The sequence below is a fragment of the Macrotis lagotis genome, chromosome X (genome assembly GCF_037893015.1).
Source record: "Macrotis lagotis isolate mMagLag1 chromosome X, bilby.v1.9.chrom.fasta, whole genome shotgun sequence".
Taxonomy (NCBI): domain Eukaryota; kingdom Metazoa; phylum Chordata; class Mammalia; order Peramelemorphia; family Peramelidae; genus Macrotis; species Macrotis lagotis.
In genome coordinates this window covers 674,138,386-674,160,246 of record NC_133666.1, presented here as the reverse complement: position 1 = coordinate 674,160,246, position 21,861 = coordinate 674,138,386, and the positions used below count along the sequence as shown (strand labels likewise).

Sequence of the window (21,861 nt, the reverse complement as noted above, 5' to 3'; positions counted from 1 at the left end):
GCCACCTGTAGAGCCCAGGCAGCCCTTGCTTCCCCCTCCCTCCCCAGGCCCGCTCCAGCCTTTGCCCCCACCCCGCCTCTGCGGGAGCCCCCCGACAGCCCTGCTCCCCACCCCAGCTCCGGAGCGATCTGCTCCCCCTCCTCCCCGCCCTCGCAGATCGGGGCGCAGCGCTCTGGACATGTAGCAGGCGCGGCGGCGGTGGCCCTGGGACCAGCAGCCCCCCGCCTCTGCGCCCCAACCTCCGGCCGCACCCCCAGCGCAAAGTTACACGATGGCTCGGAACATCGTTCTGAATGTCCGCGTGGTGGAGGGTCGGGACCTGCCAGCCAAAGACGTGTGAGTCGCCCCCTCCCCCCCGCCACCCCATTTCTGCTCTCCTCCTCCTTTGGGGGGGTTGTGAGAAGTCAGGCAAGTATCTCATAAGCTCCCAGTGGCCCTCAGCCCTCAATCGAGGGGGCAAACCCTGGAGAATTGCAGCCCGTCCCAACCACAGCCCCACCCTTGCCCCTTCAGAGCCAGTCTGCTCTCCCAGAAGTTTGGGGGGACAAATCATTCCAGACCCCAGCATCGTCTCCCCGCTCCTCCTCTTTTTCTCCTGTGTTCTCCCAGCCGGTCCAGGCAGGTGGCTTCTCATTCTAGGCTCTCTGAAAATCCGGGCATCTCTCCCCAGATAGCCCTGGGGCGGGGGTGTGGAGTTTGATCTGAAGCTCTCCCAAAGGGCTTCCAGGGGAGGGGGCTAGAACAGCGGCGCAGAACAGATTCCCTTCGGGAGCTGTTGAGTTTCAACCTGCCCGGATCATTGGCAGATGGAGGATGGCTCTGGAAGGCCAGAGAGCTCTTGTGGGGATTCTTCTGTAGTTTGGGATCTTGGACTTGCCCTTGATAGGGATTCTAGCCCTCTGGTTCTCAGCCCCAAACTCCTCCTAGGGCTGAGGTTCACGAAGTTTTCATCTCTAGCCCCCACCCCATTCTGGCTGACCCAGTCTGTGGTGGGGAGGGGATGGGGTTCTTTCCTTAGCCATAGCCACATCTCACATTCTTCCACTGTTCCCAGCCAGGTTAAACCTATTTGGAAAGAAGAAACATGTAATCTTTCACCCTGTTCCTTTCCTAGCCTAGGCCTCAGGACTCCAGGGGACATCTGTTCACCTTGGCTACAGGTATCGTGTGAGGCAATAGGTTAGAGGCTGGCCCGTGGTTGCTGTTGGTCTAATTAGGGCAAGAAACCCTTGACTTGAGCTTCGATACTCTGTGATACTCCCTGTTCTTATGACATGGCCCTTTTTCAGAAGCATTGGATTAACAAAAATGTGGAACAGTCTCCACCCCCTTGCCCATAGGGCTTGCCTTCATAGGGAAAGGACTGTGCCTGTGATTCAGCACCTGGGGATGGATCCCCATGGAGAAGACTGGAGACCGTAGTAAGCAGGCTGAAAATTCCTCTAAAGTCACTGGGGAGTATTTCCCCAATGGTTTGGGGGTATGGACAGACCTCCATTTTTGGAGCAGCAAGAATAATATGTCTGGAGGCAAGAGAAACCTAGCTTCCTTCTGTAATGGAATGAACATGGACTTAGAATCAAGAGAGCTCTAAGTTTGTATCTCAGCTCTAACCTTGTGTTGGCCACTTCAATCAATCAATCAATCAAGTCACCATTATTAAGCATGGGGTGGGGGGGGGCGAGGAAAAAGTAATTTTGTGTTGAAATGGATAGAGTGCTGGATTTGGATCTAAAAGACTCGTTTTCCTGATTTCAAGTCTATCTTCAGATACTTGCCGTGTGACCCTGGGCAAGTCACTTGACCCTGTTTCCTCCCAGTTTCCTCATTTGTAAAATGAATTGAAGAAGGAAATGGCAAACCATCTGTCAAGAAAACCCCAAAGAAGGTCATAAAGAGTTGGACATGACTGAACAACTTACAGGGGACAATATTTGTAATGGAGGAGACAAGCTTATCTATCAGTGTGGCATGAATATTAAGGGAATCAGTGCAAATAAGTTCAAAGCAGTTACAGATGAGGTAGTCTGGGAGGAAGAGCATTGAGAAAGACTCCCTGAGTGAGCTGGGGCTCAAGTTGTGCCTCAGGGAAGAGAGGGCTTTATGAGGAAGAGGTGAGGAGGGAAAACATTCCAGGTATGTAGGGTGACCAGTGTAAAACCACAGAAATGGGAAATGCCAGGTTGTAATAGAGGTGCAAAGAGAAGGTCAGTCTGGCTGGATTGCAGGAGAGAGAGGCATGTCTAATGAGTCTGGAAAGGTAGCATGAGGTCCTAATCTGTGAAATGGGGATCATATCAGAGTACCTGGCTCACAAGCTTGTTAGGAGACTCCAAGGAGAGGGCAGGTATGAAAAGCAATTTAAAATTTACAAAGTGAAATGTCAATGCTAGATATCAATATTAAGCATGTCACAGCTGTGATCTCTTTTAACTCTCTTCTTTTGGGGAAACTGAGACATGGAAAGGTTAAGATGTTGGCACGTTGGAGAGCCTACCCTGCCTTGGAGTATGTCTCTTTGCTTGCCCCTGCTAGGTTGTCACTGGGAGACATTAGTACCCACATTGCTGGGGTGGAGCTGGTGTGTGTGTGTGTGTGTGTGTGTGTGTGTGTGTGTGTGTGTGTGTGTGTTATGTGTCAGGATATCTGACTTTGGCTCTGATTCTCCTTCTTGGGTGCTTTGATTTACCAGTTTAACAAGGAAGCTATGAACAGAGCCAGCAGGATGGGGGAGAATGGGGTGGGGAGAACCCCTGGACTTCCACCCAGGTAGGTGGAAGGAATTGAGGAGCTCAAATTCTTTCATAACCTTGTGTCCTCATCCTGCCTTAAAAATGCTTTCCTGACAGGAAAATGCCATTCTTTTTCACAGATTCAGTTTTACTCCCAGAAAAAGGCCTCATTCTGGAGACTTACTTTCCTTTGGTGAGGGGGGAAGGGAAGGACTATGGTCCCTTTAGTTCTGGGGCTGGCCTCAGAGGCTGTATTTGATGATACCCCAGCTTCTTTGACTCAAAATGGCAAAACCACTTCTTTTGACTAAAATGTCCATTTTTTGACTGCTTGGAAACTGGTCTGGACACCTAATATCCTCTTTTCTCCTGGGCAGAATTTTAAAAAGAAAGGCACTGGTTTGGAAGTCAGAACCCCTGAGTACTGAGGAGAGTCAGGACTTTGGTATCAGAGCCCGGGTTCAAATACTGTCTTTTATGCTTGCAACATTTATTCAACTTTGGGCAAGTCACCTAGTTCCCTTTGGTCTCAGTTTCTTCATCTGTAAAATGGTGGGGAGAGAGGTTAGATTCCTCAGATCTCTTCCAGTTTTAGATCCAGGACCCTGCAATCCTGGGTGGGACTTGATTCACATCTCCTCTCTGGTCTTATTTTTCTCTTCTATAAATGGGAAGGTTGGACTATATGATCAATAAACTCTGATATTATATGGTTTTACAAAGGGCCCTTCATTTTCCTCCAAACTTGATGTCATGAGATGGGTTTTGGTGCAGAGGGACCCCTTCTAAAGAGGTTTTGGGGAATTTGAACTAGATTAAGGGCAAGTAACTGAAATGAACTCATTCTGAATTGTGATTGCTGCCTGCTTCAGGCAGATTCTCTTGCACTGCCTCAGTTTCCCCAGCCCTGAGCCAAGAATGACAAGTCTCTTCCCCTACATCCCCCTCACCTTAAATCTGAACCTAAACAGGCTCCTCATCTTGAAAGAATCTTCCAGAGGAAGAAAGAATCCTGTGGGTCTCCAAAGACTTTGCTAAGGGTATCTCAGGGAAATCTTTTTTCCACCACTATTTGTTCAGTTGTTTTAATCATGTCTGCCTCTCTGTGACCCCATTTACTTCATTAGCTCATTTTACAAATGAGGAAACTGAGGCAAAGAGGATTAAGTGACTTGCCTAGGGTAACACAACTAGGGAGGCTTCAAATTGGAAGCCAGATTTAAACTCAGGAAGATGAGTATCTACTGCACCATTTAGCTATCACCATCCATAGATGGGGAAACTGAGGACAGTTAAGTATCAGAGCAAGGTAGACTGCTGATTGTTTCAGCACTAGGGTCTCTTGGGTGAATATGGCTGCCTTCCTATTTTATAACTTTCCAGTTCAGAAAGGCTACTTTGAAAGAAATTTGGTCTAGATATCTCTGAAGAAAGACCCCCCCCCCCCCCCAGATGTCAGATATTCTTACTGGATGTGAGAAAAGTTGGGAGAGGGGAAGGTTATAGTTGCTTTTCCCATAAATAAGAAGTGAGAAGGCCCAGTTCCCCTCCCCATGGGAAAGGCTAAGAGGGCAGGGTTCAGGGCAGATAGCATCCTGCTGAGTAGGCACTTTCCCTGGATAACACCGGACCACCCCTATCTGATGGGAGCTTGATAAGGACCCTTCCTCACGTCAGCAGCTCTGGGGTTGAAGAGGTGACTGAAAGGGAGGCAATCTTCTCAGAGAGGGATTCAAGCGCTGATTGATGGGAGGTCAAAACAAGGGCCACCTGGGAAAGGATTTTGCTTACGGCATTTCCAGCCCCATCTTAGTCCTCCCCAATTGATTGATTCAAACACTGAGGCAGAAGGAGAAACGCTGTTCAGACAGGGAGACTATAAATCAGGGGAGGACTCTCATCCAATGTTTTGATATGAATATATAGGTCCCACAGTCTTAAAGAGGGGCTTAGCTGAAGGAAGGGAGGATTTTGTTGGTGATTAGTCAGAGGATCATAGATCTGGAACTGTCTAGTTCATATCCCTGAGTCAGATTGAGATTAAGTGACATATCCAAGGTCACAAAACTAGGAAGTATTTGAAGCTAGATTTGAACTTGACCTTCCTGATTCCAGGATTGGGGCTCTCAGTACTGTGCCACTCACCTCTGTGGTACAGTAAAATGATCATTCACTCTGGAGTCAGAGGACCTGAGTTCTAATTCTGCCTCTAATTGTTTTATTCTTTGTATTAGAATCTCCAGAGTTTGACACATAATTAGATTGTAATCAATTTTTGATTCATTTCTACTTGGGTGACTTTGGACAAGTCATTTAACTTTTTTGGTCCTTAGTTTTCTCACTTGTAAAATGAAGAGAATAAGGCCCTTTGTGAATCTTAAAGTGCTATAATATAGAAAATGTATAACATGAATAATGTTAATAATAAAATATTATATAACAAATATATAAGTGCTTGCTATATATGGCTCAAGATTTCCAAGGTCCTTTAGCATACAAGTGTTATTCCTAAATTTCTTTAATGAGTCATTTGCATGGGTTATGCAGCCAGCCTTGTTAGAGGCAGAACTTGAACCCAGGTCTTCCTGACTTCTAGGTGAAGCCTCTATGCATTATGCCACACTGTGTCCCCATCTTACTGATGAGGACAGTGGAGGTCAGAGGAGAAAGAGACTCTTTCAAGGTCACCTGGTAAGAGTCCCAGTAAGGATTCAAACCCAGGGCTCCAAGGAGCCGCATCCCCACTGTTAGAAAAGATTGGAACAGGAAACCATATCTGGCAATGGGAATGGGGGGGAGAAAAAGAAGGAGGAAGTGGGGTCAATAGAGATTTAGGATCTAACATTTTGGCAGGTCAGAGCAGAGAAGGCTCTGAAAGGTCTGGGAACAAAATGGAGGAGGTTAAAGCCACCAGATTGTTCCTCTGGATCCACTTAGCAGCACTTATCCTCTTTCTTCCCTCCCTAAAACCAGTTCCAACAATCTTGGCTTCATTCATTGTTCAATCATTTCCATCATGTCCATCTCTCCATGATCACTTTAGGGTTTGTTTGTTTTTTGGCAAAGGCACTGGAGTGGTTCATCATTTCCTTCTCTAGCTCATTTTACAGATAAAGAAACTGAGGCAAACAAGATGAAGTGACTTGCTCAGGTTCACATTGCTGCTACTCAATGTCTGAGGATGAATTTGAATCCAGGTCCCAGACCCAACACTCTCTGTACTCTATGGTGCCACCTAGCTCCCGTGCCTGGCGAATAGATGCTTCATAAATGTTTGATTGCTTGCTCTTGCCAAGCTAATGTAGTTGCTATTCTTCAAACCCTGTGCATGAGAAACTTATTCCCCATCTTCTTGCTTTTGCCCCAGGCTGTCTACCTTATGTCTGGAATGAACTCTTTCCTCACCTCCACTCTTTGAATCCCTAACTTCTTTATAGCATAGCATGGGTGCCTTCTCTTACCTATCAGGTCTTTCCTGATCTCTTCCCAACCTCCCATTTACTAACTCAGACCCACCCATTATATTGCCTAGAGTTTCTATTTATTTTTCTTTGAATATGGTGCTTCTCCTCAAGTATGTATAATTCTCATGGGTAAAGGATTGTTTTATTTTTGTCTCTATTCTTAGACCCTGGAATATTGGGATGGGGGAGGAGGCTTGATCAGGACTTGAATAGATGAGGAAACTGAGGCTTGGGAAGATGAAGTGAAAAGGGGTACTCTTTTTCAGGCTTGAGTAGGACTTAATGGCCACCAAAGCATCTTTGAACTTCAAAATTCTGTGGCTTGCTCTGGCTCATGTATGTGGAAAGTGGCAGAGGTGTGCTCTGCCGACGCTTCATCCACTCTGCCCAAGCAGCAGCCCTTCTGTGGAGGAGATATTGTTCAACCCTTGTTAGGTTGAATCAGCCTTACTTATCTGGTTGCTGGGTGAGAGAGAATAGGTTTTGGAGGCAGAGGACCCTAGTTTTAATTCCCATTTTGCTAGTGTGAGAAATACATCATTTCCCATTTCTAGACCTCTGGTTGTTCCTCTTTAAAATGGGGGGATTTGACCAGGTAGCCAGAGGCTAGGTCTTCAATTGAATCTTAGCTGAGCTTTATCCTTTCTGTGTGTCCCTGGCAAATCAATCAATCTCTCTGATCCTTAGTTTGCTCTTCCATATAATATCATTTATAGTATCTACTAAGAACCAGTCAGCGTTACACATTTTTTGATTATTCTCTCATTATATGATCATTCTCTCATTTGATAATATTTGAGGCTGAGATTTGAACTCAAAGTTTTCCCAACAACAGCCTATCCACTCTGCCACCTAGGCAAGCAGAGGTTAAGTGACTTGCTCAGGGTCATGGAGCTTGGTTCTTCTCTTGTCCTTTGTTATTGAAGAAGACCCAAAGGACACCACTATGTTTGAGATGAGTTAGAGCGTCTCTGACTGTGGTTGATCAGATGGATACAAGCTTGGAATGGTCCACCACAGGTGGGCACCAATAGTCCATGTGAACACCTGGGGTGGTTAATAGGGATGCTAAAGTGGTAATGGGAGACGTCATTTGATTCATGTGTAAATTGGATTTAAGGGTGGTAGAGTTGCACGAAATCATTGGCTTCACTTTCTCTTCCAAAGTCATCATGAGCCAGTGGCAAGACAGAGTCAAGACAACTGGTGTTGGGTCTAGATGCAGTGGATGACCTTGACATCTTCAATATCTCAGCAAGTTCTTAATGCTCCATGGGACCTTCATGGCCGTTGGAATGAATTGTTCTCGTTCACCCATTCCATCAGTGAAAGACTTCACATGCTTGGGGTAAACACCCCCCATTATTCACTGATGGATTTGAGTCCCCTCAGGTACCTTCAACTTGGTTTAACCCATCTATTAAAAGAGTGGCAATTGGGTATGCTATAGCTTCTTGGAGCCACAGGTGAGAGTTAGGTGGCTCAGGTGGACATCAAGCATGGAAAGCAATCTGAAAAGGGCTCAGAGCAACCCTCACATCTGAGCTTCTCATCTTCCTTGAACACACCTTACACCCCTTTCACATAGCTAGTCAGTATCTGAGGCAGACTTTGAACTCAGGTCTTCCTGGCTCCGGTCCTAAACTGCTTGTAAAATGAAAGGGTCAGATCACAAGGTAGATGAGCTCCCTTCCATCCGATGCTATCTATGATCCTTAACTCATAATGAGCACAAGAAAAAAAGTTAAAAAATACATTTACATGACTTGTATATTTAGAAGAAATGGCAGGTGATATATAGTAGATTTGCAATTTCATGTGTAATCTTTTTTGTATTATGTTATGGAAATGCTTGTTTTATTCAATAAGTTGAAAATAAAATCAATGTGAAACACACTGTTAAGTAAATGTTTAATAATGCTTTTTGCTTCATTGCTTCTTCCATCCTATTGAAAGGAGGTAGGGTTTTTAAGAAGATATATGTTCTCAGTATGGACAGGGTCAGTCAGTCCAAAGTTTTCAAGATGGGAGATGGCCTATGGTGGATGAGTTATCTCTAAGGGACTGTAATTGTAAAGAAAAATAAAAGCTTTGACTCTCTCCACAGGTCTGGCAACAGTGACCCTTACTGCATTGTCAAGGTGGACCATGAGGTGGTAGCCAGGTGAGCATGTTGGAAACTGCCCAGCCAAGACTCTGTCAGGGTGGGTTGAGGGCTGCCTTGCCCTGGCCATTGAGTATATACTCTCTGTTCTCAGAGATTATTTATTTACACACTTATTGCCTTTCTAGGAAAATGATCAATTCACTTTGATTTCCATTCATTCTTTTTTTTTAATTAAATGCTCTTTTTATGAATGGAAAAACCTTGGGCTAGATATTTTAATGCCATTAGGCCTTAAAGAATTACTTGGGGAAGGGACCTAGGAGTCTTGGGTTCTGCTCCCAGCAAATCTTAGAGCTCAGGGATCCAGGCTGAAACTGTAGTGCTACCATTTTCTACCTTCCTACCCCTGTGTGACCCCAGACACATAACCCTGTTTACTTCAGTTTCCTCAACTGTAAAATAAGATAGAGGAGGAAATGTCAAACTAATCCAGTATCTCCACCAAGAAAAGCCCATATGGGGGTCACAAAGAGTAAGATGCAACTGAAATTATCGAACAAAAATGACCTTTGTTACCTTTACTAAGATGATTTTCCCATCTGGGCCTCATTTTCCTCTGCTGTAAAGATTAGGTAACCTGTGGGTGCCTTCTAGATCCAGAGCCCACGATCCCCATATGAGACTTGTGACCCATATCTTGGTTCTTTGGGGAGCTCCTGGATGTGGCATAAAAAGTTTGATCCAAATTAGTCAGCCCAATCTCCATCGCATCCATTCTTGTATCTCCACAACCTTCAGATCCCTCTGGTCTCCTCCTCCCAGTGCTGACTCATCAGCTGCCAGGACTGCCTGCCACCCCTCCTGAGGCCCGTTCTGGGTCATCTCCTCCTTTCCAGGCTGAACTGGTTCCTTCCTTCCCCACCCTCAGCTCTACCCACACATGCAAGCGTGTCTGTGTGTGTGTGTGTGTGTGTGTGTGTGTGTGTGTGTGTGTGTGTCTGTATATTTGGATGCTTCTGCTTGGGTGTCCAGGCCCTCCTTTTTACCCTTCAGGACAGCAACTGTATGGAGAAACCTGAATCCTTTCTGGGGAGAAGAGTACACCCTGAACCTCCCACTCGACTTCCATCACTTGGCTTTTTATGTTCTGGATGAAGACACTATCGGGTGAGGGTCCTTCTGGGTGGTCTTGGGCAGGGTCAAAGACTACTTGAGAATCCTGTCAATGTCCAGAAACAAACAGACTTGGCAGGATCCTGGAGATGAGGACTCTTCTTCCTCGGCAAAGTCTGTTTGGCTCTCAGAATAATAGATGGCAGAACATTAAATTAGGAAAGCATATGAGAGTATAGTCAGGAATACCTTCAGAATATGGCATGTCAGACTGGGAGGGCCCTTAGAATAGAGAATGTGAAAGCTAAGGGGACTTAAGAGGGAATGTCACAGTTGGATGGGTCCTTTTCAGAATATGGCATGTCAGACTGGGAGGACCTTTAGAATAGAGAATGTCAGAGCTAAGAGAGGCCTTAAGAGGGAATTTCAGAGTTGGAAGGGTCCTTAGAACAGAGAATGTCAAAGCTGGGAAAGGCCTTAGAGTAAAATATCAATGGCCTGGGAAACTATCTAGTCCCATTGCATTAATTCAAACCAAAGCCCGTAGAGAAGAAGGGATTTTTCTACTATCACACAACAAGCCAGTAGTATCTTGTCTTCTCTTGTCTGGCCCATGGTGAGAATCAACACCTATTAGGAAACTGAGATAAAATGTTGGGATTGGACCTTATTACTTTTGAGGGCTCTTCCAGGTCTACCTCCTATGATCCTCCTTTGGTGGGAAGGGCGAATCATTCCAACAGGCCAAGAGATGGCAGAGGGATCCCTCAGAATTCTAGATGGGTGGTGCCCATGGCAAAGTGACCTCAACAATTGTGATCATGTCCTCTCCAAAGAAGGACTCAGAGACTTCCATCGTCCACGTGGTCAGACAAGGGTTTTGAGTGAACAGGTTTGTTGATGCTCCCTGCTTCCTGTAGGCTCTCATTCAGATATCCCTCACCTTTTCCCCTGCAGACACGATGACATCATTGGCAAGATCTCGCTGAGCAAGGAGACCATTGCAGCAGCAAACCCCAGAGGTGAGTTTCAGAGGCCTAATGGGAACCTGTTAGGGTCATAGCTATGGAGAATGAAGCTTAAGGACCCAGCATAGAATGTCAGAGCTACGAGGATCTTAGAACATTGGGAAGGATCTTAGAACACAGAATATCAGAGCCACAAGGGTCTTAGAACATTGGGAGGACCCTGAGAACATAGATTGTTAGAGCCAGCAGGGGTCTTAGAATAGAAGATTTCAGTACTAGCAGGGGTCTTAGAACAAAATGGGCAGAGTCACAGAGGTCTTAGAACAGTGGGAGAACTCTTAGAATGTAGAATGTCAGAGTCAGTAGAAGTCTTAGAATACAGGTTGTCAGGGCTAACAGGAACTTGAGAATGTTAGACAATCAGATTTGAGAGGGGTGTTAGAATAGAGAATGGTGCCACTGCTGGTTGGCATTTTGAGCTTCTTAGATGCTATGGAGAAAAGATACATCTTTATCCAGCTGGGTGATGGTATTCCTTCTGACCTTTTCTGATACCAGGGATTGATAGCTGGCTCAACCTGAGCCATGTGGACCCTGATGAGGAGGTGCAAGGGGAGATCCACCTGGATGTGAAGCTTTTGGCAGAAGCCCAGGGACCTCGACTCCGCTGCCACATAATTGAAGCTCGGTAAAGTCCCTGATCTGTAAGATAATGGGGAGGTGGTAGTGGAACCTCTCTGTCTTTGGGAGATTAAATAGACATAGTGAAAAAGGGGGAGGCTGGATGAGTGGGTGGGCCTTAGAGGGAAAAGATTCCTGGTGAAACGTATCTTCTCCAAAAACTTGTTTCTATTGCAGCATTCTGAAATTGGGAAAGGTTATGGGCAGTTGGAAGTGGGTGCTAATGAGTGGGTGGCTGTACTAGGAGACAGTGGCCTCATGCCAGCCCTGGAGGGGCTTGCTAGTGCTGTCTTCCTCTGACTCATCCTCAGCCTGGCATCATGAATCAGCTGTGGCCCCTCTTGGAAACAGCCGGCTAGACCAGCTGTCTCTTCCCCAATAATCTCCAACTCAGGTCATCCTGCTTCCCACCCTTCCTTCTTTCTCCCCTCGCTCCCTCCTTCCTGCCTTTTTTTTCTTTGGGAATTGGGACAGAGAAGCCAGCTCCTCCTTCTTTTGGGATCATTTCCTCCCACCCCACCCTAGGAGTCTCTGTTCTCTCCGCAGTGTAATAGGGTGACCTGTGTGTGATAGCTTGTGGCATGGAGGAAGGGAAACTGTTGACTCCTGAGAGCATCACTTGTGCCCCTCAAGGCTCATGGGACCTTGGCAGAATTGTCCTAGGCAGTTCTCTAGTTTCCTTATAGACTATCTTAATTACCTGTCAGTATTTGAAGAATCTTTTCATGGGGTTTTAGGAATCTAGAACTGAGAAGGGGAAACTTGGAACCTGGAATGTCAGAGATAAGAGAGAGACCTTAGAATGTGGAATGTCAGAACTGGGAAGGACTTTGGACATAGAAAACTCAGAGCTAGCAAGGAGCTTAGGAAAGGGAACGTCTATGGAATGTCAGAGCTGGTAGAAACCTTGGATAACATCCATTTTAAAGTTGAAGAATTTGAGTCTTACAGATAGAAATGGTTTGTTCAAGGGTCATTCAGCTGGCCACTGGAAGAGCCAGGACTTGAACCTAGGTCTTTTGACCTCATGTACCTTCCCACATTTAATAGACTACAAAATAGACTCTCAAGAGTCTGTAATCTCCATTCTTCCTGTAGCCTGGTGGGCAGGGAACTGAAGGAGTTGAAGCAAAATGATCAAAGTCTAGGCTTTTGTCTAATTCCACATTCTACTCTCTGGGTGTGCTCTGCCTAGCTCAGGTTCTTCAGTCAGCTAATCAGGTCAGAAGAACCAGAATAGCACCCAAGAAAGAGCCAGTCTTCTAGCAAAGTTGTGTTATGTTACTTCTAGAAAATGACGTCATTGTGAGGAGGCTCGTCTGATATGAATAGGAGAGTCATGGAAGCTGTGAGAGTCCATGCCCATGTGGATCGGTTCATTCCCCTCTCATCTTCATCCTCCCGCCCCATGCACCCAGGGACATAAAGGGAGAGAGTGTGGATGACTCAGTGCAACCCATCCCCGTTCTTGGAAATACACCTGCTGGGGCACCTTCAGCAGCAGTGGAGCAGACAATGTCTGTGTTAATGAAGGATGCCACCTCCTTTCCGTATTTCCTTGGGTACACTTAGTCACATCTCCACCCATTTTCACTCCCACCAGAACTCACTCAACCCCATCCCCCCCAATCCTTCCAGCCAGGTGTCACAAAAAGATCCCACCCCCACCCCCCAGCAGCTATTAAGTGTAAGATTCTAGGCGAGTCACTCCATTCCTCAGCCTCAGTGTCTTCTTTTGTGAATCGGGGCTAATAAGAAAACCTATTTCACATTGTGCACGTGTTAGTTATTATTAGAACTTCAGGTTTGCTCCCTGAAAGCATCATGATGTTGAGCAAATCCTCTCTGAGCCTCACTTTCCCTGATTATGAGATAAGAGAATGTAGGCTGAACAACAATTCCTTCCATCGTTCATGTTCCTCTCTGCAGAATTTCCTTAGGAACACAATTCGTTGAATTCTTGGCTCTGCCATTGGTTTTCTGTGGGAGCTCAGGCTCAGAGTTCTTCCTTCCCTGTGTCTCTTTGATCTCCCTCACCCTCTATATCAAATATGTCTTTGGGGTGGGGAAATAACTTGACCTAGCATTGAATGTGGCTTTATAATAATTTGAGATAATTGAAAATTAAGGCATAAGACTTTGAGGATGGAGAAAGGAGAAGAATATGGGGTTGGTTGCTAAGAATATAGAATGTCAGAGCTGGGAGGGACCTTAGAATGGAGAATGTCAGAGCTAAAAGCAGATCTATTAGGACAGGGAATGTCAGAACTGAGAGGGACCTTAAAACAGGGAGGGACCTTAGACGTTGAGAGGGAAATTAGAACAGGAGGTTATGTTGTTAGGGGAAATCTAGGCAGAAGAGATGGTGTTTCTGAGACTCCCACTCCCAGTTAGGGTGTGGATTGAAATGGAGATTTCAAGCCTTATCCACTCTGGTCTTAGTGCCCTCCACCCCCAAACGAGTCTGGGTGAGATTCTAGTACTCGGAGAAGGGACCATTGTATCTTAGCAACAAAACTTAGCTCCTAGGAAACCAAGAAGGGGGGGGCAATGGATTAGATATAGGGATGGAGAGGAGGGGTTGGGGTGCTAGTGATGATGACAGGGAGTGGGAAGAAGCTCCCTTGGGGTCTTTGTCTCCAAGTGAGTGTGACCTCCACACATCCCTCGTGCCTTGAATAGGAGAGGAGGTGTCAGAGTTAGCCTTGAGAGAGAGAAAATAAAAATTGGGTTTCAGTCCTACTCTGACACTTAGTCCCTGTGTGATTTGGATCTAGTTATTTCCTTTCTCTGGGTTTCTTCTCTATTTCCATATTTGTATAATAAGAGGTGTGGACTAGATGGTTTCAGATCTCCCAACTCCCAAGTCTTATGATCCTTTCTTTTAGATCAGTTCTCAGACTCTACCGTCTTATTTGCCTCTTCCCTCTCCCCCTCTCTTTCCTTTTGGTTTTGCTTTCCTTTGGGGAGAAGATGGATGGGAAAGAGCATCCCAAGGAGATGGCAGAAACATACCCCATAAACCCCTAAGAAGAGTGGGAAAGGGACCCAGTAAGATCCTAAGGGATTAAACTGGAGGATCTGTCTGACTCTTGTGAGCAGGAAGGCAGAATTGGGATCTAATTGTTTGGGGGTTGTCATGGCAACAAGGAGCTTGGACTCCAGCAGAGAGGAAGATAGGGGTAGAAGGCAGGCAAGGGTTCCCAAGGAACTGTCACCAAGGATGGGTCTTTGATTGCCTACCATTGTTTTTGACACAAATTGTGAATTAATAAGTGAGACCTGATGCCTACTGTTGGCTTCTTTTTGCAAAGATTAGCTCTTATGGGGTATCTAGGTGGAGCCAGGAGATCCTGAGTTCAACGTTGACTTCAGACACTTAATGATTACCTAGCTGTGTGACCTTGGGCAAGTCACTTAACCCCACTGCCTTGCAATCCTCTCCCCCAAATAAAATAAATAAAAGGAAAAGAAAAAAAAAACACAAAACAAAGATTAGCTCTTCTGCTGGTACTGATAAGGAAGCATTGCTCACCTAGAGTAATGTACCCCCTTTAATTCTTTTCCATCTTTGCTATACCCTTTGATCCTTGCCTTAATATCCCATCTTCTGCACCTTGGAATTTCCTGACCATAAAAGCTCTCTGAGGCTCCTTTTACTTGACTGTAATTTAAAAGATGTTAGACTGAATCACTTATGTTCTATATATAAGACTGTAGATTTAGAGCTGCAAACCTTAGGGATCATTTACTACAGTTCCTACATTTTATAGCTAAGGGAAATGAGGCTCAGAGAGTTGCGAAGTGACTTATCTAAGGCCACACAGGTAAGGGGCAGAGATAAAGAGTAGAATTTGAAACTGAGTCTATATCTGAACCTCTTAGCTCTGTGTTTTCAAAGCTTACCATTATCCCTTAGAATATTAGAATCAGGGGGCGGCTAGGTGGCATAGTGGATAAAGCACCGGCCTTGGAGTCAGGAGTACCTGGGGTTCAAATCCGGTCTCAGACACTTAATAATTACCTAGCTGTGTGGCCTTGGGCAAGCCTCTTAACCCCATTTGCCTTGCAAAAAAAAAAACCTAAAAAAAAAAGAATATGAGAATCAGGAACCAGTGTGGTGTGGTAGAAAGAGCATTGCATTTGGATTTAGGGGACCTGTGTTTGAATTCCAACATTTCCATTTATTAGATATATGACCATGGGCAAATTGCTTTGCTTTTCTGTGCCTCATTTTACTCATCTGAAACCAGAGGATAATAATCCTCATAGTAGTTCTCTTTTGTGTTGGGTATGACAAATATACTTTGTAAAACTCTAGGTACAATAGATAGACGACAGTGTTGTTCTCTTCCTTTTCTGTCTTCAGAGACCTGGCTCCCCGAGATCTCTCCGGTACCTCAGATCCCTTTGCCCGCATATTCTGGGGCAACCAGAGCCTTGAGACGGTGGTAAGATGGTCCAGATGGAGCCCTGGGAGGGTGGCAGGAGGTTCATTGGTCCTAATGCTGAGCTGGGAAGAAATTGTCTGTGTATCTAAACAATTAGTATGGGATTGTTGATGATGGGGGGAACCTGAGTCAGGAACAATGAAATTGGATAATCTTTTGGATTTAGTGGTCTGGAATCATCCCAGGGAATGGATCTGAATGTTCAAGAGGCAGGTCCACTAAATCCAAATGCAATGTCTGGAATGTAAGCTGAGATGCTATCTCTCATTCACACTTATTCCCTTTTCTTCATTTTTTTTCTATTATTGACAGCTAGGTTGCACAGTGGTTAGAACACTAGCCTTGGAGTCAGGAAAGCTCGAGTTCAAATCCTACCTTGGATGCTAGTTAATTAAGTGACTTTAGGCAAATCACTTCCCATCTGTTAGCTTTAGTTTCTGTCCAATGGCAGTGAGGATAACTGATTCACAGAGTTGTTATGAGATCACTTAAGTAAAATGCTTTGCAAAGCTCAAAGCATTATATATGGATGATGGCGATTCCCTGGGGATCCAATCCTATTGGTGTACAGAAGCACCTTTCCTTTCAGACTTGGTGCTGCCTATGTGTGGGGGAGATGTGTTAGAATGGGAATAATGCTAGGATCCGGGCTATCTGTTATTGGGAAGGATGCAAGGGAATCCAGGTAAGCAGCTCTCAGATGGGCAGGGCCCTCTCTCTCAGCTGCCCTTGATGCTCTCCTCGTAGACCATCAAGAAAACACGGTTTCCCCACTGGGATGAAGTGCTAGAGCTTCACGGTGAAGAGGGTCCGCCGCTCCGAGTGGAAGTATGGGACTGGGACATGGTGGGCAAGAATGATTTCCTGGGAATGGTGAGTCAACTCCCATAATCAAGAACTCAGCCGAGTCCCCCTCCCCCAACCCCAGGAGATGCCCCATGATCCCAGAAGGGTTACAGGCAGAGGCTGGGGACAGTAGACCTGGGAGACCTGGAGAGAGGGAGGTGAGTGTCTTTTGTAATTGTATCAAGAATAAGAGGGTAGGTGGAGATGGGGAAACAGGATTTGCAAGACGAGTTTTATAGTATTGTCTTAATTAGGAGGTTAGAGAAGAAAACAGCATAGGGTGGTAGATTGAATGCTAAATTCTATTCTGCTACTGTTTAATAGCTGTGTGGGCATAGGGAAGTCATTTATCTCTTTCAGCCTTAAATATTCCTCTAAAACTCTAGGCAGGGTGGTAGAAGTCATAGGGCATAGGACCACCAGTTTGGATCTGAAAGTGATCTTAGAAGTCATCGAGTCTGAAACTGTCCCTTCATCATTTCTTTTAGCATCATGAGAGGTAACATAGATATATTACTACAAATCTTGAGGTGCTATTATTACGATAGGATCATTAATAAAATATAGTAATGATATATACTTTATTATCAATCATTTAAATAATTTAACAATATTCATTTTATTATTATATTCCATAATCTGTTCAGTCATTTCCTAATGAATGGGCATCCCCTTAATTTCCAGTTTGTTGTCCCTACAAAAAAAGAGCAGTTACAAATATTTTGTTCTTTTGCAAACTGCACCCTCTCTCCTTTATCCAGTTGAAGAAACAGATGCAGGCAGGCAGACACAGAGTGATTTGTCCAGGGTAATGTAGGCAGTAGTGAGGATTAGAAGTAGGTTTTGAACCCAGATCCCTTGACTGCAGGTGCAATCTTTATTCTACTGTATCATGACATCCTGTGTCCTAAGACTGCCCCAGAACTCCCCCTGCTTTAAGTGGAAAACAGTAGAGTTGGTATTTAATCCCAGGTGGAGTTTCCTCCTGATGTCCTGCTCCAGTGCCCCCCCTGTGGCTGGTTCCGTCTGCTACCCTTTGCCAGTGCTGAAGAGGATGCTGGGTAAATGAAGGCTTGAGAAAGAAGGGCCCTTGACCTGAATGGGGTGGGATGACCAATGTTTTGGAACTTACAGGAGAGGGATGTGAAATTCCTATCCTCCCAAACATTAAGAACACCCACTATACACTAAGATTCCCTCCCCCCTTACCCTGATACATTAAGAACCATCCAAGGCTCTAGTAGAGGCTTTGGAACCCTTTCCTTAATCTTCCTTCTCATCCCAGGGACCAGCAAGGAATTTAGATTCAAACCCGTGTCTTTGGTCAAAACATTCCATGACTGGTGTCTCATCCTTTTGGCATTATGGAGTCTGTTGAGATTGTACTACCTAGGAGAATGGGCACAGGCATGTCTACGTGTGTGTGTGTGTGTGTGTGTGTGTGTGTGTGTGTGTGTGTGTGTGTGTAGCAGAAAAGCACCAAAATATAGTCTCTGAAGCATTTGTACTTCAACTTGCATTTGTGCTGTATAACTTTGGGCAAGTCACTTGCCTTCTAGGAGACTCAGTGTCTCCTTCCATAAAATGAGGGGATAGGATAGTCTCTGAAGACTCATCTTATCCTAAATCTATGATTTTTCATTCCATGGTATTTGAACAAGAGATTTTTAGGCAGTTGGGCAACAAGAATGCCCTTTCCACTGGCGAACTCCCCATTCTTTGCCAGAAAAGTTGTGATTGAGATTGACCTGTGCTCTCCTCTCCCACTTCCAACTTGCCTCTCAGTGTGAAGACATCCTCATACTGGTGGATGTGTGTGTCCACACCAGTTTACACATATTGGTGCTTCTTTCCAGGGGTAAACTGGGAGCCCTGAGGCTCAAGGTGCGCCTGGCTGAGGAACGCATCTTACCTTCTGTGTATTATAAACCCTTGATTGAACTGCTGGTGGAATCTGTTCTGTCCCCAGCCCAGGTAGGTTTCTCTCCCAGGGTCAGGTGTTGATTTCTCCTTGGGGAGTTAAGCAAATTGCACCTGGAGGATTGCCTAGACTTTCTAGGATAATGAATAGAGATCTGATCTTGGAGCATGGAAGTCCTGAGTTCAAATCTCATTTCTGATGCTTACAAGCCATGTGACACTGGGCAAGTTATTTAACCTCCTGGAGTCTCAGTTTCCATATTTGGAAAATGGAGATAAATAAGACCTATAGTAGCTGTATTGAAAGGCAGAATGGACAGAGAGATAACCTGCAAGGGAAGAAAGAGTCCTCATTGTGAAGCCGGGCAAGTCATTGACTTGTCAATGCCCTAGCCAGCTTTGTAATATCAGCACTGGTAGAAGGAATTTCCTCATCTGGAATTCCCTAAACCATTAAAATCACAAAACTCCATAAAGTACCATCTCACAAGTTTGTCAAAGTACCAAAGAGATATTACTTTTTAAAACCTTAATGCTGAATAAATGTTAGTGATGATGGAGATAATGAATAAGTTGTTTTCTTTTCTGTCTCATTCAGCTTTCCATCTTCAGTTTTTACCCACTTTAACCATTTGGGAAGACCACATTCCCATTCCACAGAGCATGGGTGATTGGGCTTTTGTAACAGTACCCTTGGGGATTGGAGATTCAAGGAAAATCTGTGGAATTACCCTTTTCTTCCTCATGATATATGTTTTTAGGATGGCACTGTGACCCCTTTGGCCATGCTGGATGAAGTGAGCTCTGGGGAGAGTCGGCAGGACATTGCAACCCAACTGGTGAAAATATTCCTGGGTCGAGGTCTGGCTGTGCCCCTTCTGGACTACCTCAATCTTCAGGAAGTGTCTCGGACCAGTGAGTGACCCTTCCAACCCATTTCTCATACATAGGACTAATCACTTCCCAGAAAGCCAATCTGCATTGACAACTAGCTTGTAGGTGACAATCCCTCCATTCCTGAAAACATCCAAGGGAGTGATTGCCTGCCTACCCATCATTGATAGGGATGCCCCTTATGGGTAGCCCTGGTATAATGGGAGGGATAATGGGCTTTGAGTCAGAGGATCTGAATTTGGTGCTCAAAGTACAAAGGGTACTTAGCTATGCACTCACTGTGTGGACCTTTGGTAAATAAGTTCCCTGGGCCACAATAATCTCATGGGTAAAAGGAAAGTTTGGACTGGATAATCTATGGGTATCTATTCCTGTTTAGAATTCTGTTAGTATTCTGACAGATGATGGTTTTTAGCTGTCTGTCTGTCTGTCTGTCTGTCTGTCTATCCATAAACCCATCTATCTATCTATCTATCTATCTATCTATCTATCTATCTATCTATCTATCTATCTATCTGTGTGTCTGTCCATGTGTCTGTCTGTCTGTCTATCTATTTCTATTCATCTATCTAGCTTAGCCATACTAGGGAAAAGAAGAAACTGCCAAAAGAGAGAGATTCCATTCCAGGGGGATGTGATGTGATGATGATAATGGAGGACTGAGTTTTTTCCTTGCTTCTGTTATATCCACAATATATAATATATAATATTAAATAATAACAAATGAATAATAAATAAATAAAACATATCCCTAAATAATAATAAATAAAAATAAATAATAAAATATAAAAATAATAAAAAGACAGAACAGAAATGGCTAATTATCCAGTCAATGAGTATTTATTATATGCCTACTATTTGCCCGTACATTGTAAGCACTGTTGACACAGAGAAAAGTCAAAGACAATTCTTGCCCTCAAGGAGTTTACAATCTAATGTTGGAGATAATATGTAATAACTCTGTAAAAACAAGACACAGACTGAATAAATTACTGCTTTGTTACCTAGGATAAATAAGCAGGAAGGTAGCAAGAGATTCCCTTGATCCAATTGCACAGATGCTTTTAAAACTCCTATTAGATGCTAGTTATCATCTCATAGTAGCCAGAGAGCTGTGATTCTGGGTAGGGAGCTTCGTCTTTCAGTGCCCCAGACAGCTCTATGTGATTACAAGTTGCAGAGAAGGTGCTGACCTACATTGGTAGAAGGGATTCTTCCCTTTGAAAGTTCCAAAGTACCAAGGAGATAAGAGATCCAGTTAAAAAACAAAGCATACTTGGTCCTGGGCTAGACATTGAAGATACGGTATCTATAGTGGTGATACAAGAATGAAGCTGTTTCTAATCTCAAGGAACACACATTCTCTGGAGGGGTATAAAATAGGCTTATAGATTTAATGTGAGAAAGGAGATCATTGAGTCCAACCTCATCATTTTACAGTTAAGGAAACTGAGGCAAGCAGAGGTTAAGTTACTTATTCAGAGTCACACAGCAAGTAATTTCTTGAGTTCAGATTTGAACCCAGGTCCAGTACCCTATGCATTGTTCCATTTTTACACAAAAGTAAAAACTGGACAATTTGAAGTAAGAAGGAATACTTTTAACTGGGATGAGAGGGTTCAGGAAAATGTGCAATCAGGTGACAGCTGAGCTGAATCCAGAAGGAAGGTAGGGATCTCAGGAGATGGGAATGAGGAGGAAGAGCCTGTCAGACATAAAAAATAACTAATGCAAGGGCATGGAGTCAGAAGGTGGAATGTAGAGGTCAAAGGATGACTGGAGGTTCATTTGACTGGAACACAAAGTATAGGAAAAAGGAGTAATATGAAATCAGCTTGGAGATCTACAGAGGAGTCAGACTTTTGAAGGCTTATTTTAGTGCCAAGAGGAGACATGTGAACTTTATCTTAGAGTTAATAGGAGCCCATGAAGTCTTTTGAATAAGGAGGCAACATGGTCAGACTTGTGTTTTAGGGATATTAGTTTGGGAGTTGTGAAAAGGATGGATTGGAAAAAAAGAAAAACATATTAGGAGCTTTTTCAATAATCCAGAAAGAAGTTATAAGGATCTACATTAGGCAGTGCCTTCATGAAGATTGAGAAAGAGGCAGATTTGACAAATGTGGAAGTAGAACTAAGACTTGACAAATGCTTGGATAGAAGGGGTGAAAAAAATCAAGGGTCATGGAGGACCCCGAAGTTGTAAACCTGTTATCTCCAGAGAAAATGAAATTTTATCTTAACAGAACTATAGAAATTTCAAGTAGGGCTTGTAGGATGGGATTAGAAGCAGAAAACAGAAAGGGGAGATGATGATGAATTCTCTTTGGGATGCGGAGTTTGAGATGTCCGTGGGACAACTATGGGGAGCTGTCCAGCTGGCAGTTGGCTGCATTGTGGAGAAACTCTGATTGCATATCTGGCCATCCCAAAAGTCTAAGTGTAGTTTTAAGCCTTAATAGTCAATAGTCAAACATTTATTAAGCTCCTATTATGTGCCTCTATTATAGGCCAGGCACTCTGCTAAGTTTAATACATTTAAAATACACTGAGGCAACCAGGTGGCACAGTGGATAGAGCACCATCATCACTCCCTTGACATCATGGTCATCTTTGAGAATAAAAGACAAAAGCATGATAGATATGAAGAGGTAAGTGAAACAAGACCTGCCCTCAAGGAGCTTA

The 21,861-nt window shown here is 44.4% G+C and overlaps 1 protein-coding gene across 4 annotated transcripts in view; it reads left to right on the top strand.

Annotated features, from left to right (window-relative positions):
- The first annotated feature begins 210 nt into the window (after positions 1–210).
- Positions 211–21,861, top strand: part of RASAL1 (RAS protein activator like 1) — a 42,052-nt gene continuing 20,401 nt past the window's right edge. For 3 of the 4 annotated variants that reach the window (XM_074205800.1, XM_074205802.1, XM_074205804.1), the window contains exons 1-11: positions 269–336; positions 1,115–7,588; positions 8,304–8,360; positions 9,357–9,470; positions 10,374–10,438; positions 10,943–11,072; positions 15,435–15,516; positions 16,264–16,389; positions 17,335–17,423; positions 18,219–18,336; positions 19,044–19,197. In XM_074205800.1, the coding sequence (XP_074061901.1) occupies positions 7,416–7,588; positions 8,304–8,360; positions 9,357–9,470; positions 10,374–10,438; positions 10,943–11,072; positions 15,435–15,516; positions 16,264–16,389; positions 17,335–17,423; positions 18,219–18,336; positions 19,044–19,197 (1,108 nt within the window). In that variant the 5' untranslated portion in view covers positions 269–336; positions 1,115–7,415. Of the gene's footprint in view, positions 337–1,114; positions 7,589–8,303; positions 8,361–9,356; positions 9,471–10,373; positions 10,439–10,942; positions 11,073–15,434; positions 15,517–16,263; positions 16,390–17,334; positions 17,424–18,218; positions 18,337–19,043; positions 19,198–21,861 lie in introns of all 4 variants that reach the window. The other variant, XM_074205803.1, reaches the window with a different exon arrangement.